At 32.8% G+C, this 13,573-nt stretch overlaps 1 protein-coding gene across 1 annotated transcript; it reads left to right on the top strand.

Annotated features, from left to right (window-relative positions):
• Positions 1-1,308: 1,308 nt before the first annotated feature.
• LOC149231407 (carbon catabolite repressor protein 4 homolog 1-like) lies at positions 1,309-2,601 on the top strand. The gene has a single exon (XM_089381626.1). The coding sequence runs from the start codon at positions 1,309-1,311 to the stop codon at positions 2,599-2,601; it is 1,293 nt and encodes a 430-aa protein (XP_089237752.1).
• Positions 2,602-13,573: the final 10,972 nt, after the last annotated feature.

Raw genomic sequence — 13,573 nt, 5'->3', positions numbered from 1 at the left:
ACAAATATTGCATGATGCTTCCATTTTATGGTTTTATGACCAACAAGTCAAACTTACCATAAAGAAATATTATGTTTTTCTACAACAAAAAAAGGAGTATTATTTTTTGTTCCATCATCAACAAATATTGCATGATGCTTCCATTTTCTAGTTTTATGACCAACAAGTCAAACTTAAGATAGGAGGCATAAAGTCCATGAACTGAGATTAACTGAGATTTAGTTTACTTTCGAAAATATATTTACCATTTGTATTTTCAAGAAGCAACAATCATTTTATATATTGAAGAATAATCAATGGACAACAATCATTCATATATTGAAGAATAATCAATGGACGAGGGTGTTTAGTGTTTTGAAAGAAAGATTTTCTTATACCTTGATGATTTTAGCTTTGAACTTTTGAATATAAATTGCATTAATTATTTTTAATGAGATTCAGTCTATTGTTATTTTTGATAATATCACGGCCCCTTAGTGTTAGAATAAGAATGTTAATTGTCTTTGCTGTATTGACTTCAATCATTGGCTTCATGTCTGTACAAACACAAACTTAAGAGGGTCAAAGCTATCTGTGCAACATGTAATGTATTGTCCTTTGGTGGATCTCATTCACCTCAAGGGAAACTATGTTGTACAATGACCTCACTTTATATAAAAAATACAAAAAATACTTAGAAAATTTAGAAAAAAAAAGAAGTAAACATACTCTAATTTTGTAGAAAAGTAAATGGGAAACAGTAAACCTACCTTATTTACAGAAAATAATAGAAAGTAGAGGTACTTTATTCGAAGAAAAAAAAGTAAAGAATAACAAATAACCCTATTCTAATTGTAGGAGAGGAAAAGAAACAAGTAAAGCTAGTTTAATTGCATGAACGTAGACAAAAATCATTTGTTTATTCCAGTTGCCAAAATACGAGTAAGATTGCCAACTTCGTTTCAAAAATATGTTTTTTTTTTTTTAATATTTCAGTCTTTCCGAAATTATCCAAATGCCGACGTTTTAACCGAGCTCGAAGTTCAATAGTTTTTTTGGTTTAACATACAACATATTTAAGCTATATATACAAAAAGCTTATGGAGCACTAATCCATCTCTTCTGTTCATTGAGGAGCGGGTAAAATCACGGATCCATATCTTCCGTTTATACAGCAGAGCATCGATCTTAACCCAAAAAAGAAAATTTGACTGGTACGGCTTATTAAAAAGTTGAGAAGCTCGTTTGAAAGGGGTAACAACGCTAAAGCTGGTAGAACATGGAGGAGAAGTTGTTGTTATCGAAGGGGAATTACAGTTACTGGCAAAAATGAAATTGAAAAGGGTTTCCATAGAACCTATTGTTGATATAACGCTGAGTGTAAAAGATGTGGTAGACGGTCATTTCAGGGATGACGATGAGGATTTAAGGAGGCAGAGATGGTATTGCGTCCATAGTGTTGGTGAATGCATTTCTCCAAACAACACTCATATGTTGTTGTCTGCCTCCGAGTCTTATAAACCCAACACGCAGGACGTAGGCAAGGTATTACTTCTAGAAGTTGAAGGAAAGGGGTTTTTCGTTACTGAGCCAGTTATTCCATTTCCCCACCCCGTTCCTAGGCGAATGATTCAACTTTACAACGACAGGTATGATAGAAGTTTGAGGGGTCCATCATTCAGAGTTGTGACATACAACATTCTGGCGGACGTGTATGCTACTTCAGAGCAGTTCCCCAACTGTCCTCCATTCGCGCTCAGATGGGAAAATCGCAGACAAAACTTGTTGAAGGAAATATTAGAGTGCGACCCTGACATCATTTGCCTCCAGGAGGTACAACAGAACCATTTTTCTGATTTTTTCCATCCAGAATTGGCCAAATTAGGATATGAAGGGATGTTTAAGCGAAAGCAGAGAGAAGGCAACATTCCGACTGTTGATGGTTGTGCAACGTTTTATAAACTGAATCAATTTGACTTGATAACTTTGTGTTCGATTAATTTGAGATATGAAGACAACATTGCCCTGCATGTCATCCTTTCCATAAAAGAAACTAGTGAACGTCTGTGCATAACCAATACCCACATCCATGCAAATAATAAAAACAGCGATGTAAAGCTATGGCAGGTCTACTGCTTGCTCAAAGATTTGGAGAAGTTTGTCCACGATATTCCTGTTGTACTATGTGGGGACTTCAATTCTTTGTCCGGAAGCGCTCCCCACTCACTTCTTACCAAAGGCTATGTGGATCCCTTACATGAAGAAATTTCGGATTATGATCCATCCATTAAACTCATGTTTCGTCATAGAATACCTTTAGCAAGTGCTTATTTTAAGTATTCCCGATGCAATCTTCCCCTACAAGACGCGTTGAAGAAAATGGATGGTAAAACGGGGGAGCCGCGTTTCACTACCTTCATTGAGAATAGCCGAGGGAAATTTCAGGGAACGTTAGATTACATTTTCTACCATGCCACGAAGTTGAAGTTGGTGTCGTTACTGGAGTTAATTGACGAGGAGGACGTGAAGTACCGTGCACTTCCTTCGGTTAATCATTCTTCCAATCATATCCCAATTGCAGCCGAGTTTAGTTATATCTCCACATCGAAACCAGCAGCATAAGGAAATATGCAACTGAAGAGTTATGGCCAAAGCCACCGATACCAATAGAAAACTGAGGAAGCGAAATGTTCCTAGCTATTGGTTCTTAGTGGCTGTAAAATTGTGGAGTAATTTCTGTTTTTAAATCGCTGAGATGAGATAGAATCAATCATCGATTAATTTTGATTTTTAATTGATGTGATTATTTAAAATCATGTTATTCTCTCAGTGTGATTATTCTCTTTGATTTAGAAATTTGATTATTGTAAACATGTTATCCTAACTCAATTTTATAAAAAAATGATTTTTTTTGTTTTTTGTTTTTACCTTATCATCCTCTCATCTTTATTCAAGTACCAATTTCAAATCCCCTGATCTATAAACCCAACACCTCTATCTCTAGAGTATAGACAAGGCCTTCAAAGAAATATATGTTAATGGTTCAATAAAATGTTTAAAGCTAGAAATTTATTCATAGATTTTCATTAACATAAAGAGCACAATATTATGATGCACTCTTATGCCTGGTGTCTTATAAAATATAATCATCTAAAATCATTGTGTAGAGTAGGAGAACTTTACAGTATAAAATGGTATTTTTGCTAAAATAAAAGTAAAAAAAAATGAAAGCCCTAAATCTATAGATAGGTGAGAAATGCTAAAGCTCGGACTAAATGCACTTGTCTTTGTCTAGTTTGTCTTCTTGTGAATTGATAATGGAAAGAATTTGTAAAACAACTTATCCCGTTATCTCTCATAATATAGTTTCAAATTTTGAAATAATTTTGATAATCTCAAATTTTGGAATATTTGAATAATAAAAAAGCAAATCAATTGTATAACTTTATTTTTATAATATTTTTCTATTCATAATCCTATATAATTCCTAATTTATTTTTCCCCTTCGTACTCCTAACTCATAAAAGCAACATGCTCCTAAATTTTAAATGAAAACACTAAAACATTGCTCCTAAATTTTAAATGAAAACACTGAAACATTGCTTCAAATCACCTTAGGAATTTCTTTGTTGTGTTGTTGGTAAGTAGCTATATTAGCACTCCTCAGTGGTTTTGAGAGGCTTCCCTTTCCCTCCTCGATTTAAGTTATTAGAATCATTTGTTGCGTGATTGTATCCTTTTTTGTTTATATTAATATGATTTCAATTTTTTCTTTTTTAACCATGTTTAAAACTTAACAAAGATTAATTTGATTTTAGATCATATTAAAAAATTATTTCTTAATGTGTTTGTAAGTAGTTGGATTAACTGAATTAAGTTCTAATTTAATAAGAAACAACTTATAAACATCTAAATCGTTAAAATTATTTTATAATGAATTTAGTAAAAAACAACTTAAACATCTAAATCATTACAATTATTTTATAATAACATTATTTTTTGATATTTTATCCCCAATCAATTACGCTTTAAAAAATTGAACTCCCATAACTTGAGAGAATCCCTTACCCGAGGAAATTTTGGATTAGTTTCCTCATTCAATACCTTAAGAAAACACTTATCTTTCCTATCCCTGATGTAATGTTCCCATAGAAGACCTGTTGAAGAAAATTGTTGGTCAAACAGGGGAGCCACGTTTCACTACATTAGTCAGAAATCGTGGAGGCAATTTTTAGGTGATGTTGGATTACATGTTCTACAGTGCCACGAAGTTGAAGGCAGTGTATTTACTAGAGATTATTGATGAGGAGGAGGTGAAGGACCGTGCACTTCGTTCGTTAATCATTCTTCCAATCACATCCCAATTGTAGCCATGTATCATTCTTCCAATCACATCCCAATTGTAGCCATGTTTAGTTACACCCCCGCATGAAAACCTGCAATGAAAGGAAATATGCATCTCAAGGTTTATGACCATAACTTTAGATAGAAAAATGAAGAACCTTGTTAAATGAATGAAAAGGAAATATGCATCTCAAGCGTTATGACCATAACTTTAGATAGAAAAATGAAGAACCTTATTAAATGAAATGTTCCTTGTTGTTGTTTGATAGTCACGGTAAAATTGTGTGGTAATTTATGTTAATTTTTTCTTTACTAAAAATTAGATAGACACAAAGAATTGTGCATTTTTTCTTTTTTATTTCTCCTATTATGTTGTTAGTTAAATGGATATTATCACTAGAACTAAATTATGTATGACTAAAATTAAATTGTATCTTTCTACAATTAAGTGAACTTTCTATAATCCTATATTTTTAAGACAATGATTCCTTTTTTTCTTAGAAAGTGTGCAATGACTCTCCCTAGGTAGCATTCCACTCCACTCATATGTAGGCATTTTAGTTTACCTTTGTGCATGTGATACAAAGTTATATATATATATATATATAATTGTGCTAAACCACAATGTTGATATCGTTATGATCTATAAGCATTGGACCAAGTGTGGTCATTGTCACGGTAGTTGTGTGGGATGTGAAGTCGGCTAGAGGGGAGATTTGGTTAGTGGAAAAATTAATTCTTGGTGGTTATGAGCATCTTATCTCCATTGTGTGCGTTCTCATTGTCATGGTAGTTGTGTGGGATTTGAAATTGGCTAGAGGAGAGATTTGGCGAGTAGAAGAATTAATTGTTGTTCGTTATGAGCATATTATCTCCATTGTGTGTGTGGTCATTGTCATTGTCGTGGTAGTTGTGTGGGATGTGAGAATGGCTAGAGGGGAGATTCGCTTAGTGGGAAAATTAATTCTTGCTGGTTTTGAGCATCTTATCTCCATCGTGTGCTTCGTGATAGACTTAGTTTCATAAACTACAAAAGTAAATATGTTGGAATGATTTCTTTCTCTAAATCTCCCTGAGAAGAAAGTGTATGTACCCATTCCTAAGTGCTTAATTGTAAATACAGGGCCTTTGTTTTTTAAGAAAATGTGAAAAGTGATGTGAAAAAAATATATGAATAAATAATATAAGGAAAAAAAGGCACATATATATAAATATACCTAGAAATAATTGAATGTTGTAAATAAATATTAATATATACATCTGTGAAACAATAAACAAAGTAGAATATTGTAAGACTCTTAGATGAGTTATAGCCAAATATTGGGAACCACCTAAATTTGAAAAAAAAAACATTACCCCTATTTACCATTACAGGGTTTCAAGATACCTTTCATATTGACAAAATGTTCTCTTTCTTGTATATAAGGTAATGTTTCATGATAATAACAAAAGTAAGAAATTCTAATCAGCCACTCCAGGGGCTTGATAAATTGAATTAAATCTCAGCATTGAAAAATTGTTGTTTTCCTGAAATTATATAATAGAAGATACAAGTACAAAATACCAGGGAAGTTATAAATGATGTAGGCTTGACAGTTTCTTATGGAATGGTGCACTCAGGCCATGACCTTTAACGACATATAGGTTAGGTGTGTAATATACAAAACCATTTACTTTCATTAAAAAAGAAACTATACGGTTTGTTTTCAAGGAAATATGTAACAACCCTGGTGAAAATTCCATGTAAAAATATAGAAATATCACAGGTAATGGGACATGCATTCTAAGTTGTAAAAATATATTAAAGAGGAAAAAAAGTATTTTGGCGCATTTATTTATGAAGCTAATGGAAATTAGGAGAAAAAGGAGGTGAAAGGTCACAAGTTGTATGTGAGGAGGAAAATGAAGGAAAATAATGGAAATTAGGAGACAAAGGAGGTGAAAGGTCACACGTTGCATGTGAGGAGGAAAATAATGGAAAATAGGAGAAAAAGTAGCTGAAAGGTCACAGGTTGCATGTGAGGAGGAAAATGAAGGAAAATAATGGAAATTAGGAGAAAAATGAGATGAAAGGTCACAGGTTGCATGAGAGGAGGAAAATGAACAAAAATAATGGAAAATGAAGAAAATAGAGGCCTCATACATAAAAAGGCTTCTAAGGATCAGTTAGAAAGTATCGCCAAGCTAACTAATCAGGATGTATGTCCCAAAAAAAGTAGCTAAAGGTAAGGCACCAAAGATGCTGACTAGCATTCGGTCACGGAGAACATGTCAAAAACACCCCCTCTTCTCCTGGGAACGGTGGACGAGAGAGACAACCAACCCTTTCAATTCAGTGCCCGACCAGAACCATCTGTTTAGGCTATCCTTAGTGTGTCTGCTGGTTAGATTGCTTTGGCAGTTTTGGATCTATCTCATACTCTTGGAAACTTAGAGTTTTCTTGGAGCACTCTTGGAGGGTGTGGCGTACTTGGATTCTTGGAGCAAGAAGGAAAAGGAAGAGTGGGAAAGTGCAATAAGGCATCGACATCAGATTTTCTTGGACGTACCAAGTTTCATGTATGATTTCTTCACTAGTTTTGGGCATGCATGGCTTATGCATGTGGTTTCTTGATTGTGATCTGTGACTGGCATGGAGGATTTCCTGGATCGAAAGTGGATTTCCTAGCCTTGCAATTTTCTGGATGGTGATTGTCGATATACTTTCGTTGTTTTGATTCTTTTGGTTCTCATGTTTCCTTGGCTTGGGTTGAGTTATTAGTCCTATAAGCCTTGGTTGAACAAACGATGTGGAAGCCCTGTAACAGCTTCGGTTGAGTTACTAGTCCTAGAGGCCCTGGTTGGAAAAATGCTGTGGAAGCCCTTGGTGGCTTGAGTTAATAGTCCTAGAATTCTTGGTTGGACAAACACTTTGGAAGCCCTGTATAAGTTGTGGGTTGAGTTACTAGTTTTGGAAGACTTGGTTGGACAAATGCTCTCGAAGCCCTGGAAGGCTTGGATGGAGACCAATCTGATGATGGTTTTTCTTGGTGATGTCTTGTTAGGGTCCTATAATTTTTATAGGATCATTTGATTATAGCTGATCAATATTATGTTTGAAATGTTGTAAATAATATTCCATGTTGTAAATTATTTCCAAAAAAATGTCAAAACCTTAAGAAAAATAAAGAAATATGCTTGCAAGTCAAAATGCATCATTAGAGCATAATTAAGCATGATTAGATTAAATTAATCACATCATTTAAATGTGATTAAATACATTTTAATAAGGCATTAGTACTATAGCATTTGTTTTAGTGTAGAGTTGAAAACGACAAATGGAGATTTGCTGTATGTGGTTAAATAACTCACATATTCCTAGCTTCCAATCACATCACCTTTTTCATCAGATGGATCCATCGTATTTTCAGACCCCTCCTCCTGTTATGATTCTCTTTAACAGTGTGGGGGGTGGGGGGGAGGGGGTACGAAAACTAGTTTTCCCGCCACTACGTGTCTTCCCCTCATGATTTCGGACCCCCCGTTTAATACCACTAATAGCTTCGACGCCCATCCAAAAGCGGTTTCCACCGTTCCTGCCGTAACCCGCCTTCCCGCTAATGTCACCCACCACTTCCACTAAATCTCCATTCCCTTTCCGCCATGTATCCATTCTGCATATCACCTCCCACAAACACTTAACCTCGCTGTCACTCTCGCACCACTCACTGCGTGCCAGTTGGACTATTTTCCCCACTCACCTCCACGTCAATTCTCAACATCACCCTTGTGGACTCCAGTTCATCTCCACCAACCATGTGCCTCCACATCATCCCCCACCTCCATGTCACATGTTTGTTTCATGGTCAGTTAAATTATGTTTTCTCCTATGAAGCAGAATAATTTGAAACATGGTTTAGAAACCGCTGAGAATGAATTTTAAAAAATTAAAAGAGGTTTCTTATGATAAGATCCTCGTTTACCAAAACCTCTCTCATGTTTCTAAAATATGGTACAGTTTTGGAAATTTGGATGAATCTTTGCAAGCATATTTTCTTGGATTTTCCTGTTTTTAGCGAGTGTTTCCAAATGCAGTTTCTGAGCAGGTGGAAATGAATTTTAAAATACGAAAAGTGGTTTTTGCTTCCAACATCATCATTTACAAAAAGCTCTCTCACTTTTTAACATATCTTATGGTTTGGAATATACAAACGGATTACAGGATCCCATTGTTAAAAATTTCGGGAGAAAAAACCTCAAAGACAATTAGTAAATTGGATTCCACCTCGTCAAATAAGAGTTTTTATCAAATTCTAATTGCTCTTCTTTGTTACCAACAATCCACAAAGATGGTGCCAAGTAGATTCATTAGCTTTGAATGCCCTCTATTTCAATTCTCTTTGTGTAAATACAGTTTGAGATATTTGTAACAAATCTTGATTGAACTAACATATATGTGTTGACGCAGTTGGTAGGTACTTGAGTGTAGTAGGTGATAGTTGTAGAATTATGTTTAATGACAATGAGTTGACTATGGATTATGACATGATTGTTTGTAAAAGTTGATTTCAAATTCATAGTTATGATTGTCTTGATATTTGGAACATGTGTTTGACATGTGTGAGCAGTTGCAGGAAACATGGTTGGTATTAGCGTGATGAGGTAATAGTTTATGTGTTTATATAACTAACAGTTGGGTGATGTGACAGTTTATAGCAAGACTCAGTTGCAACAGGGTAAAGGTAAAAGAAAAGAATCGGGTAAGAATTCGTTTGGCTATGTTCGGAAACGCTAATTCCTAATGAACGAGTGCTTTACATATAGGAAGTCTTGTTAACCTTGATTTTGTTTGATGTTATGTGGATACCTGCTAGATTCGTGAACATGTAATTGATAGGTATATTAGCTAGTATCTAGTTACAAATGGATTTGTCAAGATAATTGGAGTCCCTTGAGAGATGGAATGGATGTGTTCAGTTGCAAGGTAACATGCTTGGCACAACAAGCTGAGGTATCTGGTGTATTTTTATGTTTCTGATTGCACTAAAAGTAATGTGTTAATGGCAGTATGATGTAGGGGATTGCATCGAAAAGCAAATTTCCATGAAATATTAAAGAAGATTGAGGTTGAGCTTGCCTTAGGGGCCATGGGGATTGAGTCATGGTGTTTGTTTTTAGTCTTGTGAATTTTGTCTTTTATTGTTTTATCGCGGTTGATTTGCAATTTTGTTGTGTCTAGTGGATGATCATGCCACTTTTTTCGAATTCGTGTTGTTATTGGTTTTCTTCTTGTTTGTTTCTTGTCTTGCCTTTTATGTTTTGAGCCTTGGGAATTGTTTGGGGAAAGAGGAAACTTAATGGAGCTCGAGGAGAGATGTGTTGTACTCGAAAGTTATTGTAAGATTTAGATGAAGCTGGGTGCATGAGTAAGCACAACCGAAGGTAAGATTATGACAGTCGATTGGACTGGCCGGGTCCATTGTGGTAAATGGATGTTGGAAGTATAGAAATGATAAAGGTAATAAGAAAAGGTAATGTAAATGGATTTCATACCTTATTATTTATAGGGGTGATTTCATCCTTAAATTTCATAATATGACGTGTTATACTTGTTTCTTACAAAATTCAAGCTCTACTTGATTTTTTTAATCATATTACTATCCTCAATAATGGTGAAATGTATGACCTAGGAATAACATGAAAACCTCAATGCAGCACATCACTAAAGAATGATCAATACACATTATTGAAGTATAGTACTAATGAAATATATTAAGAGAGGAAAAAAACACATCATCTCCTTGCTAGTACAAAACATCTAAAAGTTAGGTTAGTTAGAACATAAGCTAATACTGAACATCCCATTAGGGATCATAAAGCACAAGGAATTTTTTGTTTATAGGGAAGTATGTACTAATTTTACTGTGAGATATGATGAAGAGACTTGACCCCAATGGATAATATTATTGTGGAATATTTCTTTGTAATCTAAACTAACTTCTAGGATAATAAAACATATTAAATTTTTAAGTGAATAATTGTTTTCATGAAAATTATGAAAATTTCATAAGCTTTGAGAACATACTTCCTAGGCCATACTAAGAATGCACGAGTTTAATAAACATAGTGTTGAACATTGATCCTTAGTATTTGTGAGCAAAAAGTAGATATAAATTATGAAAATAAAAGTAACTCCTTATTAATTGAATACATTTCTAGTAACCCACCACATATTCTTGTACTAGCCATTTGTTCTACTTTATGGTGAGAAAATGAATTTGGGGATTCAAATTGTAGGCATATATTGGTAAGTTCTACCTAATATCATTATGCTAAAATCCTCTCATATAGTATATTAAACAGAAAATTCCCCATAGATGCAAAGCCCAAAATGGATGATTAAATAACTAGAGTATAATCACAATACAAGATTACACCTAGAAATCCTTTGTTAAAAAATCTTCTTCCAATGGAAATATATATATATATATATATATATATATATGTTCTTCTTATAGCTATTTTTTCTAATTTTTTTCATTGAATGGAATGAATAATACCACTAATGTGTAATTACAATATTGTAAATTCATATCTTTATGAATTCTATCTTGATTTACATTGCTTACTAAAGGGTGACTAAGGTTTATAGTTGTCAGTTATGAAAGTTTTTTTTTTTTACCTTTCATTCAATTTTTAGATGGTTGAGGAAAGAGTTAGCACAAATTTTTGCACTACCAATTGGTACTATAATTTGTATTTCATATCACTATTAAAATTGATGATTACAAAAATATTAAACATAACAAATTTCAAGGTTGAAGTGGAATTTTTAAATTTCCATTAAAAATTATTTCAAAGAAGTTTCAGAAGCAATAATAAACATGCTGTTACCATAAATTAAAATTACAAAAATTTATGTTTTATTCTTTATTATTATTACTTTTTTTTTACCATAAATTAAAATTACAAAAAATTACGATTTATTCTTTATTACTATTACATTTTTGTACATTAGACTTTGGAAGTGAACTTTGATGTAGGTGGCATATCTCTTTCATCCTAAGCTAAAACAATACCTCTCTCTTCTAAATTTAAAGACAATAACGAGACCTCTCTCTTCTAAATCCAAAGACAATAACGAGACCTCTCTCTTCTCAGTGCAAAGACAATAATTAGATAGAAAAATGTTGTTGTTTGAGAATTAGATGTTTAAATGTAAATAAAATAATTCCTCATTTACTATGACATATTAGGTGAATTTAACAGAGAATGACATATGCTTATCAAATTGGAAAACCCAAAAATTGTCAATAACCTTAAGTATAAATTGAGCATGATTTTTGACTAAAATTACTTATGACACCTACTAGATTAGAAAGCGTTATTGTTAAAATTCACCTTTTAAGAATCTAATAATAAATTTTGAATGAAGTACACATACTTTGAAGCCAAGGGTTGCCTATTATATAGGGGTTGAAATATATACTTGTGACTACTACAATTAAATAAAGTGAGGAATTCGGTAAAACCCTTATTATCTCTGGATATTACTTTATTAATCCAAAAAATAGTAATATAATTTGTTTTAAAGCCAATTTCCTTGACTACTTCTGGAATTCAAGCAATTGTGTCAAATCAAGTAATAGATGGATCAAATGCAAAAGTCCAACATGGTTATCATTAAGAAATTATTCCACCCCCCTTAACTCAATAAATGCACTAGACATTGAATCAATTTGAAGTTTTAAAAACCTAACTACATCAAGAAAAGTTAAACGATTTTCAATTGTTAATTCTGTTTTCATTAGAAATACAAAATCACCTCCATTACATCAAATGTCCAACATGGTTATCACTAAGAAATTATTCCACCGAACCTAACTCACTAAATGGATGAGACATTGAATCAGTTTGAAGTTTTCAAAACCTAAATACATCAAGAAAAGTTAAACCGTTTTCAATTGTTAATTCCGTTTCATTAGAAATACAAAATCACCTCCATTACATCGAGCAACTGTAAAAATCCAACATGGTTATCACAAAGAAACTATTCCATGACACTTAATTCAATAAATGCACTAGACATTGAATCAATGTGAAGTTTTCAAAACCTAAATACATCTAGAAAATTTAAACCATTTTCAATTGTTAATTATGTTTTCATTATATATACAAAACCACCTCCATTACCACCTGGATTAAGTAATTTAATGGCAATTTTATTCCAAAAATATCATAGTTTCCAAAGAACCAACCTAAATTTTTTTGGGAATCTTTTACGTGGCGTATTTCTGAATCTTTTACCTCACATATCCAGTTCAAAAATTTAATGTTCAGAGGTTTGGGTAATGAATATGAATGTAGTCAACATTCCATCCATAGTGAAAGAAATATTACTTTTTTCTACAACAACAAAAAAATAGTATTATCTTTTGTTCCATCATCAACAAATATTGCATGATGCTTCCATTTTATGGTTTTATGACCAACAAGTCAAACTTACCATAAAGAAATATTATGTTTTTCTACAACAAAAAAAGAGTATTATTTTTTGTTCCATCATCAACAAATATTGCATGATGCTTCCATTTTCTAGTTTTATGACCAACAAGTCAAACTTAAGATAGGAGGCATAAAGTCCATGAACTGAGATTTAGTTTACTTTCGAAAATATATTTACCATTTGTATTTTCAAGAAGCAACAATCATTTTATATATTGAAGAATAATCAATGGACAACAATCATTCATATATTGAAGAATAATCAATGGACGAGGGTGTTTAGTGTTTTGAAAGAAAGATTTTCTTATACCTTGATGATTTTAGCTTTGAACTTTTGAATATAAATTGCATTAATTATTTTTAATGAGATTCAGTCTATTGTTATTTTTGATAATATCACGGCCCCTTAGTGTTAGAATAAGAATGTTAATTGTCTTTGCTGTATTGACTTCAATCATTGGCTTCATGTTTGTACAAACACAAACTTAAGAGGGTCAAAGCTATCTGTGCAACATGTAATGTATTGTCCTTTGGTGGATCTCATTCACCTCAAGGGAAACTATGTTGTACAATGACCTCACTTTATATAAAAAATACAAAAAATACTTAGAAAATTTAGAAAAAAAAAAGAAGTAAACATACTCTAATTTTGTAGAAAAGTAAATGGGAAACAGTAAACCTACCTTATTTACAGAAAATAATAGAAAGTAGAGGTACTTTATTCGAAGAAAAAAAAGTAAAGAATAACAAATAACCCTATTCTAAT

The sequence above is a fragment of the Pinus tabuliformis genome, chromosome J, assembly GCF_031772625.1.
Source record: "Pinus tabuliformis cultivar Carrire ecotype Pingquan chromosome J, CPIR1, whole genome shotgun sequence".
Classification (NCBI taxonomy): Eukaryota; Viridiplantae; Streptophyta; class Pinopsida; order Pinales; family Pinaceae; genus Pinus; species Pinus tabuliformis.
This window is presented reverse-complemented; position numbering and strand designations above follow the sequence as displayed.

Excerpts from the sequence above, each read along its gene's own strand:
- LOC149231407 (XM_089381626.1), top strand. The coding sequence starts at position 1,309 with ATGAAATTGAAAAGGGTTTCCATAGAACCTATTGTTGATATAACGCTG.